This window comes from Eptatretus burgeri, chromosome 1 (genome assembly GCF_056783735.1).
Source record: "Eptatretus burgeri isolate ZD-2024b chromosome 1, Ebu_testis_v1, whole genome shotgun sequence".
In the NCBI taxonomy this organism is placed as follows: Eukaryota; Metazoa; Chordata; class Myxini; order Myxiniformes; family Myxinidae; genus Eptatretus; species Eptatretus burgeri.
In genome coordinates this window covers 162,547,331-162,570,169 of record NC_140961.1, presented here as the reverse complement: position 1 = coordinate 162,570,169, position 22,839 = coordinate 162,547,331, and the positions used below count along the sequence as shown (strand labels likewise).

Below are 22,839 nucleotides of genomic sequence, written 5' to 3'. Positions count from 1 at the left end.
TTTTTTTGGTTAAAAAAAAAAAATTTTCTTATCCGCATCCTGATACAAGAGTTATTTAATCTTTAAAGTGATTCTTCACCATTGAGAGATTGGACCAAAAACGATATAGTTCTGTATAACTTATTTCAAAAATGTATTGATTGGGCCCGATATGTTGTCGTGGATCAGACATTAGGTGGTTGAGGTATATCACTCTCGACTGAGTGCCCTTCCAGTTGAAATGGATTCCTGCTTGGATTCCTCTGGTAAAGGTATGATTATTCTTTTTATTCTCTTGATTTTACAAGTTTCACGAGATTTACAAGTTTATGAGTCTTACCATTCGTCTTAAGGTGTTTCCTAGATAACCTCACTGTGGTCTGAAGCCGCCATCTTTTTTTGGCCTGCTCAACCACGCCTTGACTTGGAACAGGCTGCAAGGATGTCGTTACGATAAAGGTTTTTTTTTTCTTCACTCTCCTCAAAGACTGACGACACGGCCAAAAGTATGTGGACACCTGCTCATCCAACCTCTCATTCCAAAATAATGGGCATCAATATGGGGTTGTTATCCCCCCTTGCTGCTATAACAGCCTCTACTCTTCTGGGAAGGCTTTGTATGAGATGTTGGAACATTGTTGTGGGGATTTGCTTCCATTCAGCCACAAGAGCATTAGTGAAGCCCGGCACTGATGTTGGGCGATTAGGTCTGGCTCGCAGTCGGCGTTCAAATTCATCCCAAAGGTGTTCAGATGGGGTTGAGGTCAGCGCTCTGTGCAGAACAGTCAAGTTCGTTCACACCGATCTTTACAAACCATTTCTGTATGGACCTCACTTTGTGCATGGGGACATTGTCATGCTGAAACAGGAAAGGGCTTTCCCCAAACTGTTGCCACAAAGTTAGAAGCACAGAATCGTCTGGAATGTCATTGTATGTTGTCGGGTTAAGATCATCCTTCACTGGAACTAAGGTGCTGAGCCTGAACCATGAAAAAACAGCCCCACACCATTTTTCCTCCTCCACCAAACTGTACAGTTGGCACGATGCATTCAGACAGGTAGTGTTCTCCTGGCATCCGCAAAACCCAGATTCGTCCATCGGACTGCCATATGGTGAAGCGTGATTCATCGCTCCAGAGAACGTGTTTCCACTGCTCCAGAGTACAATGGCGGTGAGCTTTACACCACTCCAGCCGACGCTTGGCATTGCACATGGTGATCTTAGGCTTGTGTGCGGCTGCTCAGCCATGGAAACCCATTTCAAGAAGCTCTCGCCAAACATTGCTTGTGCTGACGTTGCTTCCAGAGTCAGTCTGGAACTCGGTAGTGAGTGTTATAACCGACGACAGACAATTTTTCCCCGCTACGTGCTTCTGCACTCGGCGGTTCCATTCTGTGAGCTTGTGTGGCCTATCACTTCACGGCTGTGCTGTTCTTGCTCCGAGACGTTTCCACTTAACAATAACAGCACTTACAGTTGACCGGACAGCTCTAGCAGGGCAGAAATTTGAAGAACTGACTTATTGGAAAGGTGGCATCCTATGACTGTGCTACCTTGATTGTCACTGAGCTCTTCAGTATGACCCATTCTCTTGCCAGTGTTTGTTTATGGGGATTGCATAGCTGTGTGCTTGATTTTATACACTGGTTTATGGCAGTATGCTTTAATTTGGCTTTCGGTTCTGGTTCTTGAGCAACCGTGGCGCGTGGCGGTTCTTCTTCAGGGTCTCTGCCGATTTTCTCAAAGATAAGTTGTCCGATCGTTTTTGTCACGTTTTACTGTCATTTTGTTATCTCTGTGTTTTACTGTGTGTTTCTAGTTCGGTCTTGTGTTAACACCTGTGCTAATTGTTGAGTTTTCGACGTCTTCTCCTATCGGGTTTCATTGTGTGCATGATCGTGTTTGTTGTATTTTCTCCTTTACCATCAATTTTTATTTTCTCCACTTTTCCCTCCACCCTCCTATCCATCTCAACTATAACCTCTGTTTCATGTCTTAAAATGTAAAAAAAAAACATTAAAAAAACCTTATCCCACATAACCACGTGAATTCCATTTCCTCCTCCTTCTCCTTCTGTCGATCTACCATCCACTATTTTTTGCCATCCCACATTCACCATGCACCTTCACAATTTTTTTCTTCTTCAACTTTTCCTTTACCTAGTCTTAAAAAAAAAATCTTTTCTTTTAACCTCTCACAATACACCTCATGTAACCAAGTGTTTTTCTACCCCCTCTTCTTTTTCTTCTTGTAGCTTTCGTCAAACTACCAGCTTCCTTCTACATTTGCTGATACAAATTCACCAACACCTACATAATTTTTCTTCAACCTTTCCTTTACCTAATCCTACGTAATCTTTGTGGGGGAAAAAAAAAAAAAGTCTCTTATAATGTCACAACTTCTCTTTCGCACGAGAACCTTGATATTGTATAATAATTCAACACTCTTCTTCTTCAAATGACTGTTATCAATTTGACCTTTCCTTCATCCCTTATCTAAAAAGTCTCACTGTTACAATGTTTCCCCTGCCCTCTCTCTTCCATCTCATCTCTCCACCTCCTCCAATCTTCAACTTCTTCCATCTTCCCCCTCTCTTATGACTCCACACTGTGCCTCATCCATCCCATCACCACCGAGCCTTTTCTCTTCCTCATCTGGCCCTCTCCCCTAGCTCTTCTGCAATCCCCCACACACTGTCAACATTCTCATTAGCTCCCCCACCCTTCCTCGTCCTCCCCTGCCCCTCCCCTCACCTGCACCCAACGCCTCCTCCCCTCCCTCTTCCTTAACAGTGTGGACCTCAGACATCCGGGGCCTTCGCTCAAACCTGACATCTTTTCATACAGGTTTCCACTGACAAACAAGACACAAGCTGCTTAACAGAAGCTTTCCTCCTTCAAGATGTCTCTGAATCCCTTGTATCTCTCCCTGGTTACTCCTTCCTCCGGGATGACAGACCTGAGCCTCATCCTGGTGGAGGAGTTGCTCTCTTCATCACAGACTCTATTCCTCACTCTCCATGCACTGCTCTCACTCCCCCACACCCCAGGAATACCTCTGGCTATGGCTTCCCCTCCACTCCCACCTCATGTTTATATGTGTAATGTATCGTCCACCAAACAGTGATGACTCCATTTACACCTCACTCACCAAAAACGTGGACTAACTTCTCTCTTCCTCGTATGTGGTGACTTCATTTGTCATCATGCTAGTTGGCTAGGTGTGGGTACCTCCCTCACCTGCCATGGCTCTTCAGCAAAAGACTTCTGCGACTCATTGGGACTGACTCAATCGGTCAACTTACCGACCCGGATCTCCACCAATGGTACTCCATCTCTTCTGGATCTGATTTTGACCAATTTCCCTGAAAATACCTGCTGTTCTTCCTTTGCTCCAATCGGTTCTTCTGATCACATGCTTGTCAAAGTAGACATCTCTCTGGCTGTTATTAGAGAACCATCTCAGCGCCGTCGAGTCTGGCATTTCGCTCAGGCTGACTGGCAGGGAGTTCAAGCAGTCATCAAACTTCTACACTGGTCTCCCATCCCTACTTTCTCCGACATAAACTCATTCTGGGAATTTTTTTCAAAGAAATTTGCTCTTTCTCATGCACAGATTTATCCCCTCTCGTCTTTAGTTTTCCTACCCTTCCTCCCGCCCATGGTACACTGAAGATTGTGGCGAGGCAGTTGTCCTGACACAACTTGCCTTCGTCTCATGGAAGGCAACTCCAATTGAAGGCAATCTCAGTTCCTTCCACAATGCTCAGAACAAGTGTGTGTCTACCCTGAGGCAAGCCAGAAAACAACATCTTTCTCATCTCAAGTCTGAACTCTCAAACCTGTCTTCCTCCTCCAAATCCTTGCGGCATCAAGTTAAGTCCATTTCTGGTGTATGCTTCCCCCTCCATCCCCTCCACTACCTCAAATGGCAACACAGCTGCCACAGCACATGAAAAGGCTGAATGCCAAAACTCCGTGTTTGCTTCTAAATCTTGTGTCCCATACCCTTCGTTTCTGTACCCACCTTAACCAGTCGCACTCAGCTGCTCCTGGATTCTGTGTCCTTTTCTCCTGACAAGGTGAAGAGCTTCTTTCAAACCTCGACTCAGATTCTGTCACAGATCCAGATGGCATCAGCCCATCTGTAATAAAAACCTGTTCCTCTGCTCTTGCTCACCCTCTCTCTGTTCTATTCACCAACTCATTTGCTCAAGGTCATCTGCCATCTGCTTGGAAATCAGCAAATATTACTGCCCTACATAAAAAAGGTGCAAAAAGAGATCCCTGCAACAACAGACTAATCAGCCTTCTCCCAATCATCAGCAAGGTTATGGAATCCATCATTGCTTCAGACATCAAATCCTTCCTCTTCTCCAATGGCATGATATCTGATCTTCAATTTGAATTCAGACCAGGTCACTCTGCCCTGGATAGCTCCTGCTTTCCCAATAATGGATGGAGGTCCTCAATGCCAGACATGAGATCTGAGCCATATCCCAAGACATATCACGTGCTTTCAATATGGTCTGGCACCCTGCCCTGCTCACCAAACTCTCTTCTTATGGTATCCAAGACCAATTCCACTCATGGCTCACAGACTTCCTCTCCTCTCGCAGTCAACGTGTGGCCCATAATGGAATTCTCTCATCCCCTCTTCCTGTCCAGGTTGGAGTTCCTTAATGCAGTGTTTTGGGCCCAGTACTTGTTCATCAATGATCTCTCTGACTCTCTGGAAAATCCTTTATCGCTTTGCTGATGACTCCACCCTCTGCTGTACCATCTGTCATCCCTCAGACCAGCAAGTAGCAGCTTCTTCGCTCTCTGCAGATCTGGGTTAAATCACAAACTGGTCCAACACGTGGAACATGTCTTTCAGTCCTGACAAATCTCACACTCTCACTTTGTCTCTCCATAAGGACCGGCTGGAACCCCACCCACCCTGCCCCCCCCCGCCTCGCCCCCGTCTACTTCAACAATCCTCCTGAAGTCTTTTCATTCAAACTTTTGGGCCTCACTATCTGCCATGATCTTTCCTGCGAAAGCCATCTCCAAGGTGGCCTCAAAAGCCAGTTGCCAATTGCGCATCTTCCATCATGCAAAGTCCTTCCTTTGCACACCTGAGTGCCTGACCATGTACAAAGCTTTCATCCGCACCCTAATGGAGTACTCTGGGGTTTTGCTCCTGCCTCTCACCTTTCTCTGCTTCACGCTGTGGAAACAAGGCGTTTAGGATTATTGGTATCTCCTGCGTTGAGGCCGAGTCTTTGGGTGTCTTAAGGCCCAGTCACACCTTGACGTTTTAGCCAGCAATGGCAACGTATTAAAATGTATGTAAAACGCTGGCTTACATTGAACTTTTGATGTTTTTTTTTTTAAAGATTCGGACGTATTCATAGCGACTTGGTCTTATGCACAACATATTAGTAATGGACACAGAACGTTTCGTTGTCTTATAGATAACTTATACCAACGAATGCTGAACCTGTTGTCGGCCTTCACAACCTATGCCCAACGATAGTCTAACTTATGCATAGCGCGCTGCAGGCATCGCCGACGATCACGTGGCGTAGGTTATGAAAAGGCTGCCGCACAACGATTCAAATCATAACCGCCGCAGAAATGGAAGTGTCAACATCGTAGTCACACCTTGGCGATCTTGCCAGCATATGCCGACCTCTGAAAAATGCGTCTAAAACGCTGGTGCACGTCGAATACGGTATGGGTAAGTTTGGTATGCGTGAATAGAACGCTAAAGTACGCTATCATACGTCGTAGTAAGTGGAGTACGTCTTGTAATTTTAAACATGTTGAAAATTTTACGACGTACTTGCCGTATGACACACGCTCTGCATGCGATGGGAATAAGTTGTACACACGATATGCGATCGTTGACTCACATCGACACACGTTACTTGTAAGGTACTCATAAGTTGAAACACGTCAAGGTAATGGTTAGCGTCAGTGTTCCAGACTCCCGGTTTTTTTTTTCTTCGGTATGAATGTGTTCAGTGTACAGTGCGGTTATGATTTAAATCGTTGAGCGGCAGCCTATTAATTATATTATATTATAACCGCACTAGAAATCGAAGTGTCAAAATTACCATCATACCGAAGGAAGGAAGAAAGAAAAAGAAAAATAAAACCAGGGAGTCTGGAACACTGACGCCAACCATTACCTTGATGTGTTTCGACTTATGAGCACCTTACAAGTAATGTGTGGCGATGTGTGTCAACGATCGCGTAACGTGAGTACAACACGTTACTCATAGGTTAGAAATAAGTTTCGGGCACGCTAAACATTACCTCGACGTGTTTCGACTTATGAGTAACTTACAAGTAACGTATGTCAACGATCACGTGACGTGCCTCCAACTTATGGCCAGCGTTATGCGAAACGTGTGAGTCATACGCTGGCATAAGTCTTAAAATTTCAAGCATGGAAAATTTGAGGACAACCGAAAAGTACAACGTTTAAAGCCAGCGTACAACGACGTATGGCAGTGTTTTTCAGCGTGCTCTCAATGTTATCAAAACTTCCCCATAATGTATTGGACGTGTTCCAGCGTTTTAGACAAATTTTCAAAAAATCGGCATAAGCTGGCTAAAACGTCAAGGTGTGACTGGGCCTTTACTCCCACTGCAGGCTAGTCGGTGGTCTTCCTGTCTTCCACCGTCTCCTGTCCGGCCTAGCTCCCCCCCCCACTCCCACCTGCTCTCTCTGCTATATGTCCCACCCATATTTCCGCAGGATGCTCAACGTAGAGCAGCAACCCTCTTCTGGTTAAACTACCAAAATGAAGAATCACTGCTCGCCTTCACTCTTTCATTCCTCTGTTTTCCTGCCTTTGGAATAAACTCCCACACATTCTTCAATCCCACTCTTCCCTCCAGGTCTTCAAAACAGCTGTTCTCCACCACCTCTTATCTTCCCCCATCCAAAACCATGATCTTTTATACCCCCGTTAATCCACCCCAAACCCACGTCCTTCAAATTCCCTGCTTTCCTTCCTGAAAGTCCTTGTAGTGTCCATCTTGTTTACCCCGTGGACCCCACCCCATCACTCTCCTTTCCACAGACATCTTCATCTGTCTATTCCCCACTGTTTTGTGCTTCCCTCTCCCATCGTTCTTGTCTGCTGTTCCCCTTGTTATTTGGTCTGTGTGTTAGCTCTTACATGAGCCTTGACATTGTTTTTAAAAAAAGTAAACTATAATTAGAAGGGGTGTCCGCATACTTTTGGCAATGTAATGCATTCTATTGAATGCCTGTTCATCATAGCCATGAATCGTTGTGTACATCACTTTTGTAAGTGCTATAGTTTTCAAATTAGGAGCTTGGAGCGATTTCATGCATTATATTGTTACAGTTGTGGAAATTCGCATTACACCATAAAGGGTCCTCAGGTGAGATATATCGGTAATTTCATGTATAGTTAGCCCAAACCCGTTGTATAGAGGGAATATGTGTGATTCATCCGGGCTGCGACGCTTTGAATGAGCCATTTTTCTTTCTCTATTGTTATTTTGGACCGTTAAGCCACCAACAACTCAAACACCACCACCCTTGCCTCCTTACCTCCACAACTCCATCCCGCAAACATCGCTTCACCGCCATTCCCAAACGACGCCCGCCAACGACCAAACCACCACAGCAAACCCCCCACCACCTTTGCCTATCTCCTTCTACAACCATCGAGCACACCACCAGTCAACACCAAACGTCGTGCTGTCCAGGGCCCATTCGATAATTGATGCCGAACGCGTCGAGCCGCGGGTACGAATGCATTCCTCTCAGGGAGAAATTCGGATCAGGAAGGGTTCACGCCTTTTTTTTTTCCGTCCAATGGGTGAGCGTCGGGCGGTATGGCCCCGCCTCCAAGCACGATGAATGTGGATTCTTCACAGGAGAAAATTCGGATCAAAAGAGGCTCACGCCCCTTTTTGCCACACCAATGGCTGAACAGAGGGTGGCGTGGCCCCGCCTCCAGTTGCGTTTTGATCCTAATATTTGCATACAGGCTCCTCCTCCGGTCTATAAAGACGCGAGCACAAGGCGACTCGCGCGTTCAATTCAGGTCGAGTGAAGTTGTGGTTCTGGTCGAGTGAAGACGGGAGTTCGGGTCGAGTGAAGACGGGCGGCTGGTCGAGTGAAGACGGAGGTCATCATCGAGGTTGTCGTATGGGGATCGCTCGTCTCGTCGTTGGTGCCGTCTTGTCGTGGGATTCGAGCCAGCCAGCCATTCCCCTCGCTCGACCCTGAGCATCAACAATTCTCCCCCCCCCCATCCGCGCTGAGATAGTGCCGGTGGCCCCGTTCCTTCCCCACCCTAACCATGGTGCCGCCAAAGCCGTGCTTGCGTGGAGCACGCTGGAGAGGGCTCACCGACCACGCCAGGGGCACGGAGTCGGGGTGCAGCTACGCGGACATTGCGGCTTGCCCGCCATCGCGTCACGAGGACGCGGGTAAGACTTTCTCGGTCTCGTGGACCTGGCCGCTTCTCCAGGGTCCACGTACATTTGGTCCACGGACCTGTCTGCTTCCTTGCATGTGAGGGTGGCTTTCATTTCCTTTGCTTTTGAATGAATGCTGTGGCGCCATCCGACAAGTATAATTGTTTAAGTATTGTAAATAATTATAGTCGGTAGTAGTGCTTTTGCTTTCGTTGCATTTTGTCTTGACTGTTATATGTGCATTACTGAATGACTGTGAATACGTGCTTGTCTGTGTGTGTGTAATAAAGTGCTTGCTTGTTGAACTGTTTCCCGTTTTGTTGCATCTTTTTCCCTTATTTGAAAGCTCCATCTTGCATCACTAAGGGATTGATAGTGGGTTTAAAACACCCGGTAAATAATCTGAACTGCCGAGGTCGACGATAACTCCGCTCAGTTATCCCTGCAGCACGGAACGAGCCGCTTAAGCGGTTCGTGTCTGAAGTCGACCTGCGGCGAGGTACGATCGCCGGTCGAACACTCGCGCAGGCACTTAGGTAGGTCGAATTTGGCGAGCAACCCTATCCTGTGCGGGTGGGCAATTGGCACGATCGTGGTGAGGTTAAACCCCCACCCGTAACTTGCTCCTGGTGCTAGTTCCCAATGGGTCACGACTGAATTGTCCGTTCCGGTAGGGCGAAGCGGCCGCCATTCGAGTCAAGCGGCCGATCGCACGCCGGATGAGCCAGAATTCGCAACAATATGATACGATTTCCCACAATCTACTCTCACGGACTAATTAAAGTAAATCATCGAAATATCTTGTATATTATTTCCGAGTTTGTGGTTTCGTGTCGCGCTATCTTCGACTTTGTTCTGCGCTCGAGTAACGTGATATTCGGCTTACATTATCTCAAAGACCATATGAGGTGCATGGAACAAAAAAAGTAAATAAAATGGTTCTAAAACAGTGAAATCGTATTCCACTTACTGCATTAAAGTAAAATTACTACTGATGCTCTCCATCAGTTCCTTTCTCAAACACACCCACCCCAACATGTCGTGCAGAGTGCGGGTTATGCTAGTTATTTTGGTTTTGAGGATCGGATATCGTCCGGATTAAATAAGTGTTGAAATCTGTTATGAAATCTGTTAATTTAAAGAAATAACGAGTCTTATATCTATTTACTTTAAACAACCAAGGCGATGTGTTCTCCTCCAGACATACACAAGAAAATGTGTAATTTCCAAAGCATTAAACTTCTCTTTTTCTATTGCTTGGAGAATTATATTGAGTGAACAAAATATTTAGGAATGTGCCAAAATTAACCAGCTTCATTGAGCTGTATGATTTAATGCATTCACTGCTTGACATCATGTCCTGTCCCCCACAGGGACTGCCTATCCATAGTGTCTGCCATATGTGTGTCTATATTTTCAGAGGTTTCACGAGGTGTTCTTCAGGGAATTAAAGCAAATCTGGTGAAAGAAAACCGACGTTGTAAAAAACAAACAAACCGTTATAGCGTTTGTGTGGACCCCGAACCAAAGTACCATGTGACGCGTACACAGACGAGCAGGCAAAGTGGCGGATTTTCTGCAATGTATATTTCACAGGTGATTGAACTTTGTGATGGTTCATCGAGGGTTCTTCTGCATTAAGCAGCAACACTTTTGTGGGTAAAGTCATTTTATTTCATTAACTGCTGCATGTGTGGTGAAGACGGGCTTTAAAGTTAAAGGGATCCTTTATGGTATGCAGTGACAGCCTGGCCAACCGTTCCTTATCAACCATTTAATTGGAATGCTTGCAAGAGTGCTTAAGCCACTTGCCGAACACCCATTGGTGATAGTGGTACCACGCTACGTCATTCTGAGCAAATCATTCACTCACTGCAGACACTTTTGCCATGCCACGTCATTCAGAGCGAGTGGTTCATGCTCCATCAGTCTGAGCAAGTGGTTCGTGCTCCATCAGTCTGAGCGAGTGGTTCGTGCTCCATCAGTGTGAGCCAGTGGTTCGTGCTCCATCAGTCTGAGCGAGTGGTTCGTGCTCCATCAGTGTGAGCGAGTGGTTAGTGCTCCATCAGTGTGAGCGAGTGGTTAGTGCTCCATCAGTGTGAGCGAGTGGTTCGTGCTCCATCAGTCTGAGCGAGTGGTTCGTGCTCCATCAGTCTGAGCGAGTGGTTCGTGCTCCATCAGTCTGAGCGAGTGGTTCGTGCTCCATCAGTCTGAGCGAGTGGTTCGTGCTCCATCAGTGTGAGTGAGTGGTTCGTGCTCCATCAGTCTGAGCGAGTGGTTCGTGCTCCATCAGTCTGAGCGAGTGGTTCGTGCTCCATCAGTCTGAGCGAGTGGTTCGTGCTCCATCAGTCTGAGCGAGTGGTTCGTGCTCCATCAGTCTGAGCGAGTGGTTCGTGCTCCATCAGTCTGAGCGAGTGGTTCGTGCTCCATCAGTGTGAGCGAGTGGTTCGTGCTCCATCAGTGTGAGCGAGTGGTTCGTGCTCCATCAGTCTGAGCGAGTGGTTCGTGCTCCATCAGTGTGAGCGAGTGGTTCGTGCTCCATCAGTGTGAGCGAGTGGTTCGTGCTCCATCAGTCTGAGCGAGTGGTTCGTGCTCCATCAGTCTGAGTGAATTGTTGTGAAATAACACCCGATTTCCGAGATGTTTGCAGTATTAACGTGTTTTCTAAATTACCGAGCCAAATTTTTTTTTCCACTTGTCTCACTCAGCTGTTTATAAGGAAGAATGTTTGTGAACATATTCCTGAAATATGTATATAAATGCAACACTGTTTTTTGGTGAACGCGACTTAACGTTTTTGAGTTGAATGCAGTACAATGTGTGTGTTGTGTGTGTTGTTCATAAAGCATAGCATATTCTCTGTGCTAATTCCCTGACCACTACCCTCTCCCTCTCTTCTCCCTCTCCCTCTCCCCCTTTCTCTCTCTCCCTCTCCCTCTCCCTCTTTGTCCCATCCTTGCTCTACCCCCCTCTCCCGATACAATGCAGCATCCTCCTCCCACATTTCCTCTCTCTGTCTCTGGACATATCTGGGCAGTGGTTATGTCTGGGCAGGGCTTGTCTCCGGACGCATCCAGGCGGTATTTATGTGTGGACTGAAGTTTGTTTCTGGGCGGTGTTCATAGTGTAGTATGACCGGTATAAAATGGATTTCAGACATTATTTTGTTTCCATCTTCACTGTTATTTTTTGCAGAATTGTATTGACGAAACAGTATGAATTGTAATTAATGATCCACCACATGTCTGCCTTCCCTTCCTCTCACCGCACACTGTCTTCCCTTATCCCAACCCTCTCTCCCTCTTCCCCCCTCTTTTTCTCCCTTTTTCTCCCCTTACCTCCATTCGTATTACCGTCAACGAAGCGACGGGTGTTGTGCCTGTGCATGCGTGCGTGTGTGTGTGTGGTGTTTGTGTATTAAAGACCCACCCACATCTCTCACCTGTGAATGGAGGGAATAGCCAATCAACTCTCACCTAATCAACTAAACCCAGGTGACAAGGATTTTATGAATAATTGACTCCTCCCACATTCCTCTCACCAAAGAAGCTACTTAAAGCAAAGGCCTACACAAGGTAAGCTCTTTGCTGTTTCAAACCCTTCCCATAGTTCCTCCAAAGCTATAAAGATGTTGACACATAATACACACAGGAGAATCGCAATGCTACACGCCACCTCAGCATTATTTGTGCTTGGCCGATATCGGCAATTGTTTGGGAATCGGCAGATTGGAGTCTTCGTGATTACCAACTATAGTACGTATTCTCTACAACCCAGAAACCTTGAGTAGCTTTCACCTTTTTTTAGGGGAATTTTAATAAACAATTTTTAAAAACGTTGCATTTATATAAATGTTTCAAGGAGATGTGTAAAAACATTCATCTTTATAAACAGCTGCGTGTGATGGGTAGAAAAAATATTTGGCTCTGTCATTTAGAAAACTTGTTAATATGGCAAACAGCTTGGAAATAGGGTGTTATCTAATATATTTTCCTTTGAAACTCACAAAGAGAAACCATATAATCTTTGCAAAGTAAACCGGGATAACGAATTGCTGTAGAATCAGTCACGATGACAAAGGAAAACCTGGTAAAACCTACATGAGATACGGGATTAAACTTTGCTACGATGGTACCCATAACACGCACGGCATGCCCACACACCCGGAGAGTCCCTACAGATCTAAATATACCCATATGTACCACGTCCTTTTGTGTGCTGGATACGTACCTCTGCCGACTGTACATCACAATCTGGACATGAACTGCACCGCTATAGACTGTTGTGTGTTCAGCAAGTGGCTTGAGGATTCAAGCAAGCACTGCAATGGAACGCCTGGCTTGGCAAGCGATTACCAATTGCCGTCGATAAACCCATGCACCCAGTAACACCCAAGCGATGGCCAAATTGGACAAATGAACACTTTTTTTTTTTAGCAGTTGGAACTGCTGCTCAGTTCAATTCTGGAGCTCACATTTTGTCATTCGGCTTGGTTTGAGAGATTCTCTAGGTTACGGCATGTGCAGAAATGAAATAAAGCCATAAACACTGGTGTCTCTTTGAGATTATAAGCATTGTAATGTATCCAGCGATTCGTCCGTATCAATAATGAGTGAGCAGAGTGGAAAAAGAAAAAAGAAAGAGAAGTTGATCGTGAAATCGTTGCTGACTTGCTTCAAGGCATGGTTGAGCAGGCCAAAAACCATGGCAGTTTCAAACCCCAGCAAGGTAAGCCAGGATACGCCTCAAGACCCCAGAGAGACTGAGATGACCAAGGCTGTGCCTGGTAAAGGATATAATTAAATAAGGCAGTTAATTATCTTAAAAAGTGGTGTGTTAATTAACCCAAACAACCAATTTTTCACTCCTGCACTTCCTTGGAGTTACCTTAGTATGCATGCAAAGTTTCAGGCTGCTGGGTTTAATGGCTTTGTAGTTATGGAGGAGACACACACATAAATATATATATATATATATATATATATATATATATATATATATATATATATATATATATATATATATATATATATATATATATATATATATATATATATACATACAGTAGACTAGGCGTAAGTCGGCAGCGTGTAACTCGTCATTTCGCCTAAGTCGGCAGCGTCAAAAAGTCCCGAATTTATCTCATGTTAAATCCCTTTGAATAAAGGGTCATCCCTCTGAAAGTCGTCATCTCTAAGTTGTCACTTCGTCTAAGTCGTCAGATGTTGTCCGTTCCCACGTAATGGAAACTCAAGTAAATTACCATTCCTAACTCGTCACACGGAACTGCTGCCTCGTGAGAAGTCCGATTTAATGGAATCGTGATGCTCGCTCATTGTTTTACACCGCCAGTGATAGGCTATTTATAACTGCGTGCACACGTTGATCGCACTGCAGGCAGGACAATGGCGACTAAGTGCACGCTTGCAACTAAAACCTACCAAGAAAAATACGACATTATCCAGTTTTGCGAGGAAACCCCACTGATGAAGAAAACAGCCATAGCTGAGAAGTTGGACATCAAACGGCAGACATTGAACGATAACTTGAAGAATAAGGGCACGATGTTTGGACAAGTGGAGAAGATCGCGAGGCCGGTGGTAAGTGTGAAACGCGTGAAATGTGTCTCCTTCGAAGATGTCGATAACGCGCTCATCATCTGGTTTCGGCAAATGTCGGCTCTGCCAAATATTCGGTTGGACGGTGAAATGTTGCTGCTGAAGGCACGTAAATTTGCTGCGGACCTCAGGCATGATGATGCCGAGACCTTGCCGATGCACTGGATAGACAGATTCAAAGTGAGGTGGGGAATCGGCAAGGTCAAGAAGTGCGGCGAATCAGGCAGCGTGGATTCGGCAGTGGTGCACGACTGGAAGGATGGCAAATTGAAAGACATCTTGGAAAGGTATCAGCCTCGGGACGTGTACAATGCCGATGAGACTGGGCTTTTCTGGCAGATGCTGCCAGAAAAGTCTCTGGGGTTCGTTGGTCAATCCCATCATGGTGATAAGCAGGCGAAGTTGTTGTCTTACAGTTGTTCATTATCTTTACTTTTGATAAACTGATTCATGAATTCCATCTTTGCTTGATCACTTTCCAAATCACCAATGAACGCCCACCTATGCTCCGAGGATTGTGTTTTCCTTTTGGTACAATAGCCGGCTCTCACACATACGTGTCCAGGCCACGCGCAACTTCATCCTTCACCCCACAGTCATCATGAATGTTCGCATACGCGTAAGTCGTCACATTTCTAAGTCGTCACCTTTTTCTCGGTCCCGATGATGACGACTTACGCCATCTACTGTATATATGTATATATGTATATATATATATATATATATATATATATATATATATATATATATATATATATATATATATATATATATATATATATATATGATTATGTCCAATGCAGATCGGGGGAGTGCTCATCACACTCCACATGTTTTGATTTACCTGCGGATCACATCATGTGCCTTCTGGTTAAATGGATCATCTGGTTGGCAGATGGACGCTTGTTGTTTGTGGATTCTGCGGTTTTGCAGTGAGAGACATAATTATCCACGATGAGGTGCATCTTATGTTTTAACGATAAATGTGTTCATCATTGGTTCAATATTTATTGGTATGTAGTCCTGATGAGGCCAAACAAGGCCAAAATCTGGATAGGCAGCTCTGTTTGATGTTTATAGGCCATGTAATCTTTGTCTGGTTGACAGAGTAGCTGGGCCAAGGGCTTCGGCTTGGAGGTGACGCTTTGGGGTAGGACTATGTTCAATGGAGATCGGGGGAGTGCTCATCACTCTCCACATGTTTCGATACATATATCAGGGGTACCGTGTGTTGCCCCGGTCAACATTTTTTGTTGGTGGCTAAAACACTTCCTTATACACACTAAGGAATGTGGTGCGGATCATGAGCTTGTCTGGAATTTAAATTCCATATAAGGTGTTGTCATCGTGCACCGTCTGTCCATCTCCTATTTCGACACTTCTGGCCAAACTGCTGAGCCGATCTGGCTGAAATTTGGCAGCAACGTTCCTCTCCTGACTGCTGACACGAATGTCAAAGCTCGTTCCAGTCATATTACTTTCAGCATGTCAAAATGGCCGACTTGGTGAATTTCTTCAAAAATATTAAGACCCACCAGTAAGAATGCTACCAAATTTGGGTTGCAACATTAGGCCAGGGGAGGGATGTTAAATTGTGGAGGTCATGCATATCATGTGAACGGAAGTGTGTCAATATGGCCGACTTGGTCAATTTTTGAGAAGATCGTGTAAATTCCTTCAAAAATCTTCTTCTCTAGACCCACCAATCAGAATGCTACCAAATTTGGGTTATAACATTTGGCCAGGGCCCAGATAAGATACAGGTCCAGTGGTGCAATTTTAAAAATATTTTCTTTCATGTAGCTACAAAGGCTGAGGCACTATATCGTGATTTTAAAATGTCCCGTCACGGTCGCTTGTCGAACTCTTAATCCCGTGAGATTTTGCGGAAACCCCGTGGCGTTGTAACAGTAAAGTGTCCAAGAGACCCAATATGAAGAGGTCGCAAAATGAACTTCGCACATAGGGAAAAGTACTGCACTGCACAGGGTGCTTGTACAAAGTCCCATGACCCCCCCCCCCCGCTTTCCCCAAATCATCTACTACCCTGGGAACCTTCATATTGTTATGGGCCGGGGGTCGGCCACGAGCCGACCACTCTGAACGGAGCCGCAAGTCGAGTCGGCCCGACCGATTGCCGGGAATATAGATCGCCATCCAGATAAGTCCGAGTCGACGGGTTCTTGTACAAGAACCGAAATACGCCAATGGGCAGATCACGTGGGGGTATGGTCGATTGCCAATCTTCATTGTACCTAAATACCCACGTGATCCAACTACCGGGGTATTCCACCCTCGACGGAACTTGTACGGAACAAACCGCCGAGGTGAGCCTGTCGTGCGCGATTCCGAGCGGCTTAATCGCCGAGAACCATCGGTCCAAATGTCCCTCTTTTACGGCAAACCAACGGCTTTCTAACTCCCAACACACGAAATGCTCAGTCAATGAAAGAATCGACGTGACGAGCTGAAAACATTTAACAATTGGGGTATTTATTAATAATAATGGGGAACTCGGGAAGCACGTAAGTGCAGAACTATTCCGACTATACGAAATGTGATGCAAACATTTACAGCACACAAAGCACTTAACAATTTCCTACTTATTAGACAGGCCCACGGACACACGTACCCACACACACACCCAAGTAATGGTGGCTGAGGCCTTTAATAACGGGTTCCAGCTCGGAGGACAGGTGAGCTGAAACCCAGAACCTATCTCGAACCTCTCCACCTCATGTGGTCTTCAAGTTGTTCAGACCCGGGCTCCAGCGAGAGTGAGCTGGATCCAATCGCCGTGAGCCGCGATCCTTGCCGAGCTCCCGCGAATCCTCCCGCGCTTCTCAACACGTGCTGGTGAGACGAGGTGCCGATCCTTCCCGTCGATGTGTCGCTTCCCCGAGGAACCACCTCCAAGAAGAGGCCGATGCGTCGCACCAAGCCGGGAACCAAACGGAAAACAAAGAGCTCCACGAACCAAGAAGAAGAAGAAGAAGCCACCATTCGCAGCTCGAGCCGAGCAACCGGCTCGACTTTCTTCCAAAACAAATCAGCTCTCCAAGAAGTCTACCGAGCCAAGCAGAAGCCGAAGGCCCACTGAACCACCAAAGCAAAAAGCCTCCTCCTGAGCCAGGCCGCAGCCAAAGCTCACTGAACCAGCCAAAGCAAAAAGCTTCCGAAGGCCTCAACCCGAACCCAAGCCAAACAGGACCCGAAGGTCTGCTGAAAGACTACCCTCAACTCCCTTCTCCAACTCAACACGCGAACAAAGAAAGGATCTCTTCCTTATCCTCTTCCGCCCTTCCCCCGCTCTCGGCATTACTCATGCCCTCGTGCTCCATCTCCCGCTCAACCACGGGTGGGAGGGAGTTGTTGACATCATGAATCACGGGACGGCAGGGTTCTTCTTCCTCTTCGCAGAAGAGGGGGGACGGACGTCTCCATTGTTTAGTTCCCGAACTATTAAATTGATCCGCAGCACATCTAATCGATTTCTAAACATTTAAACAATGGAAGGTGAGCTATCTAGGGAACAAGCACTTATCCACATAGCTGACTAAAGGAACCTGTATGTTGTGTGCAATCAAATTCTAAATTCGTAACACAACCCCCTCCCCTTTTTACAGACTCGTCCCGAGTCGTCAAATTTTCGTGTGACCAGCATGTGTAAGTTTTCCACTAGTACGTTCTACCTTCGGATCCCTGAGTGCGACATTTCTTTATACGTGTCCCAAAAATAAATAACCTAATGCGCTGCGTAACTAACTAAACAAACTCCCACAGATTCATTCGAACAACTCAACTAAAATTGCCGGCGCTAAAACAAACATGCAGGTGGCGTTCCACATATTTACAATTTTCACTCAACTTATCCATTACGTAACCATGGCCCAGGACTTGTGATCTGTGAAAGGGGAGAAGGTAAAAGTCATTTCAAAGTTCATTGATCCAGGGGAATGGATGGAGATGGTCGCAAAACACAAATGAGCATGATGGATGCACGGGCTGCCTGCAGGGCAGTCCTTGCAAAACTGGATGTTCCTGGCGCACATGATGATGGATGGATACAGGGGCAAACGCAAACAAGGGCTAGCAGGCATGGGGTCATGGCAGAGGCAGGCAAACTAGGCATGGCAAGGCAAGCCCATGCAGAACAGGTGGCTGCAGCACAACAGGCCGGCAGGTGAAGCTGGCCGGCCTCTGGTGTGGTTCCAACAGGTCTGGAGGGAGTGCGGTGGTGCCGGCCGTTCTGAAGGCAGGCTCGGACCTAGCCTACTGTCTCCCCCCACTCTAACGCCTTTGCCTGTCTCTGTCCATACCCACTCCCTTAATTTGCCACACAACACAACAAAATTTAGCCCCTCTTTATTTTTATTATTTTATTTCCCTTTTATAATTGTCTCCCGAGCCCCCTTTATCGTCCTTGTCTGGCTAAGCTATCCTGTCAACCTAGCCTACTTCCAACCCCTACGTTCCCTCTCTGGAGGGGAATAGGGAGAGACTAGCGTCCTGTCTCGAGGCCCAACAAAGCCTCAGAATGGCCTCCTCAGAGTTCAGCGATCTACCAAGGTGGGTCCAGCGGCCTACAACGAGCGAAGGGATGGATGTTGCAAAGGGGTACATCTCCTAACTACCCTAATATTTATTAACCTGAAACTACCCTGGGGCTTTCTAAAAACGCCTCACACTTTTAAACTATCGGTTCTAAAAACGATGATTCCCGTCGCCTGTGTTGGTGTCCATTATAAATTTGGACCTTGCTCTCAAATTTTCATACGTGCCCTCGCACAATTTCCTGGCTGGGCAGTGTGGCTCAACTGGCAGGAACTCCCCCTCTGCGGAACTCTAACCATGGCACCCCCAGGCCCGCAGGCTGCCTCCGAGCCTAGCTGCTCCTTATAAACGTGGGGGTTGCCCTCTCTAGCATTGCCCCTCTCCAATGCCCACGTGGCGTGTTGATGCCCCAGGTCCCTTTCCGTGGGTCGCCCGTGCCCAATACACTGCCCCCATGGCATTCTTGCGCTACGGGTCCCGTTTCCGACGGGTCGCCCGTGCCTACGACACTATCCCGGCCCTTCTTGAGCACTTGGCCTACTCTGGCCGACTCGTCCGGTGCCCGGGGTACCCACTAAACAAAACTCACCATTCCACAGCCATGCTTCCAGCCGGTCCATGAACTCCTGCACCCCTCCAAACGGGTTTCGTGCCTTCTCTCGACACCAACAAAACGACCTCCTGTTAGTAAATTTGAATAACCCACTAGCTAACATTAATCTGACCCCAGGGTCACTTCGGTGGGAATCACTCCTTCCCCCCCCCCAACCAGTCATCGCACCATGCATACCACATTCGCTCCACTCGCACACTTGGGCCCGTTGTCCCACACTCATTCCTCAGACACTTTCCATTTCACAACTCACACCAACACTCTATACTGCCATCCTCTAACTAAATCCCCTGACTAACTCGTGCTCCCTTGTCATCCCTTAAAACTCATGCACGTTCCATTTACGTAGCTAAGCTATGTCTCCACTACACATTTCCAGTCTGTCCATGTCTCCAAAAATCCAAAAATTCCCATTTCCTAAATCTGAACTAAAATCCCTCGAACTAATCCATTCCACTGGCTACATGAGGAACAACCCATGTCCCCATGAAGCCAGTCTAACTATTGCTAACCCATCCCCCTAACTAGTACTCCCTGTGCCCCCGAAACTGGGAGGGTCTTCCACCCCTGCCTGGGGCTCGTGTCCACTCGAAGTGGCGAGGCTTGCTTTTTTTTTTTCTTCCTGCGCACACCAGCGCGGCAATTCGCAACCTGCGCTCTTTCCCCGTGACGTCATGGCAACTGTTCGCGTTTCTCACACCTTGTCCCTTATCGGACGGTACCATCCGGCAGGGATTTCCCTCCTGCGGGATTCCCCTCCTGCCGGATTCCAACCATGCATCCACGACATCACCCTGCGCATCCAAAGCAAACCACGCATTTCGAGGGGTTCCCCATGCGAGCACATGTGGTCTGCTCGTCGGAGCTTCACACACACGCTCGCCTGGAAAACCCGTCCGTTCCAAATTCACAATCCAGCCGAGCTTCTGTCCGTCCCGCGGGATCGGCTTGTATCCACCGCGGACGTTTCCGGACCGGATTTCACTCGCGCAGGCGCGCACGCGGCGGCCTCGTGCGAAGCACAGCACGGACCCCGTGTGCGCTGCTGTGCCAATCCGGCACGGTCCTCGAAACCACTATGGCCGCTACACGGCCTTTGTCCCTCGTCAGGCACCGTCTTTGTCGCACTCTCACGCGCACATTCTCACATGCCCTGACGCTCACACAATCCACCATGGCACTCGGACACGCGGTTGTGCCCTCTCACATACCAACCGCCATTTCTCTTTCATACCGCGACCTCACACACGCGGTTTCTTTCATACACGGCGCTTCTCCCTTAAACACCTTTTCGCTCACGCATCGTGCTTCTTCCATACACGGGGTTTCACTCACACACGGGGAATCGTTTACACACGCCATAACACTTACTCACGGGGTTTCACTCACACAATGCGTGCATTCCAGCACGCATTTCGCCACACTTGTAACCACAAACACCAGGATGACCATGCTGGGGATTTGCGCTACCTCAAGCGCTCCCGGGGTCTCCAAACCCCCCAAGCTCCACGTGCACCCATTCACAGCACTCGCCCCCTCTACCTCGCAAGGCTCGACCGGACTCACCTCGTCGCGATCCGGCTCAAGGGGGCACAGTCCCTCCCCTCGTTCCCGAAGGAGGCTAACCGGCTGCTTGCATCGGGTCCCAACACATCGGGTCCTCCACTACCTCCATGTGTGTGTGTTCGTCTTTACCTTCGTCCAATTCACCCTCTATCTCCCGTGTCTCTGCCATTTCTTTTAATTCCAGCGTCTCCTTTGTGTCTCTGTTAATCCTGTCACATCGTCCATTACCTCTGTTTCTTCCTTTATTTCTTTTATTATCCGCATCTCCGTCTCCTCGTCCACTATTTCCGTTTCTTCCTCGCTTTTTGTCTCTGCAGTTTCCTCTTTTGTCTCTTTTATTTCTTGCATCCCTGTCACCTCCTTTCACTCTTCCGTCGTCCCCTCGTGTCCGAGTTTTTTAGTTTCCCCGATAATTGTCGTGGCGGCAACGCTCGTCATCAACTGTGCGAGTTCATACACTTCTCGTCCAATCATCATTATTTTCTTCATCGATTCTTCTTCACCCATTATCGTGGTCCGAACCGCCGCCACACTCCCCCTTGACTCAGTATTTCCTTCAGGTAGCGTCCTGGTCCCGTTTGCAAACTCTCGGAGCATTTTTACATCATCCGCCATTGTTCCCAGACTCCAATCCTTGCGCTTCATCGCAAGGTCCATGACGTCCAATAACTGCTGCATTGTCACCTGACCTGGCCACATCCACTGACCACGTTCAGTGCTGCAGTTGTAATAATAAAAATAACCAGTGGTGTGGCAGAGCCACTTTTCCCATCCCTGGGGTAAGGAGGTGTCCTCCTCATGGGTGTACTGCACCATGGGTTCATCTCACTCGACACTACCCACCTGGCTCAGCTCGCCTTGGCTGAACATTTCGCGCACTGGGAATAAAATTTATAACGCTCGTAATTTGGGGACATGGGGGGGGGGGGGTTGCTCCGTATACCCCTGATCCGACTCCGTGAATTTTGCTACGGAGGCGGAGGGGGCCGAATCACACTCCTGAACACCAAAAATTACGGGCTGGGGGGCGGCTGCGAACCGACCGCTCTGAACGGAGCCGCAAGTCGAGTCGGCCCGACCGATCGCCCGGAATATAGATCGCTGCCCGGATAAGTCCGAGTCGACGGGTCCTTGTACCAAAACCGAAAATGCACCAATGGGTAGATCACGTGGGGTAGGGCCGATTGCCAATCTTCAATGTACCTAAATACCCACGTGATCCAACTACCGGGGTATTCCACCCTCGACAGAACTCGTACAGAACAAACTGCCGAGGCGAGCCTGTCCCGTGTGCGATTCCGAGCAGCTTAATCGCCGAGAACCGTCGGTCCAAATGTCTCCCTTTTACGGCAAACCAACGGCTTTCTAACTCCCAACACACGAAATGCTCAGTCAATGAAAGAATCGACGTGACGAGCTGAAAACATTTAACAATTGGGGTATTTATTAATAATAATGGGGAACAAGGGAATCACATAAGAGCAGAACTATTCCAACGATATGAAATGCGATGCAAACATTTACAGCACACAAAGCACTTAACAATTTCCTACTTAGTAAATGGGCCCATGGACACACGTATGCACACACACACACCCAAGTAATGGTGGCTCAGGCCTTTAATAACGAACTCCAGCTCGGAGGACAGGTGAGCTGAAACCCAGAACCTATCTCGAACCTCTCCACCTTGTGTGGTCTTCAAGTTGTTTGGATCCGGGCTCCAGCGAGAGCGAGCTGGATCCAATCACCGTGAGCCACGATTCTTCACGAGCTCCCGCGAATCCTCCCGCGCTTCTCAACTCGTGCTGGTGAGACGAGGCCCCGATCCTTCCCGTCGATGCGTCGCTTCCCCGAGGAACCACCTCCAAGAAAAGGCCGATGAGTCGCACCAAGCCGGGAACCAAACGGAGAACAAAGAGCTCCACGAACCAAGAAGAAGAAGAAGCCACCATTCGCAGCTCGAGCCGAGCAACCGGCTCGACTTTCTTCCAAAACAAAGCATCTCTTCAAGAAGTCTACCGAGCCAAGAAGAAGCTGAAGGCCCACTGAATCACC

General features: G+C 47.6%; 1 protein-coding gene across 5 annotated transcripts in view; it reads left to right on the top strand.

Annotated features, from left to right (window-relative positions):
- Positions 1-22,839, top strand: part of LOC147035897 (uncharacterized) — an 86,969-nt gene that overhangs the window by 7,462 nt on the left and 56,668 nt on the right. The window contains exon 1 of one of the 5 annotated variants that reach the window (XM_085847969.1): positions 72-251. The exons of 1 other annotated variant lie outside the window; for it this stretch is intronic. In XM_085847969.1, the coding sequence (XP_085704095.1) occupies positions 221-251 (31 nt within the window). In that variant the 5' untranslated portion in view covers positions 72-220. Of the gene's footprint in view, positions 1-71; positions 252-22,839 lie in introns of those variants that run through there. 3 more of the 5 variants (XM_085847965.1, XM_085847962.1, XM_085847955.1) reach the window with 3 other exon arrangements.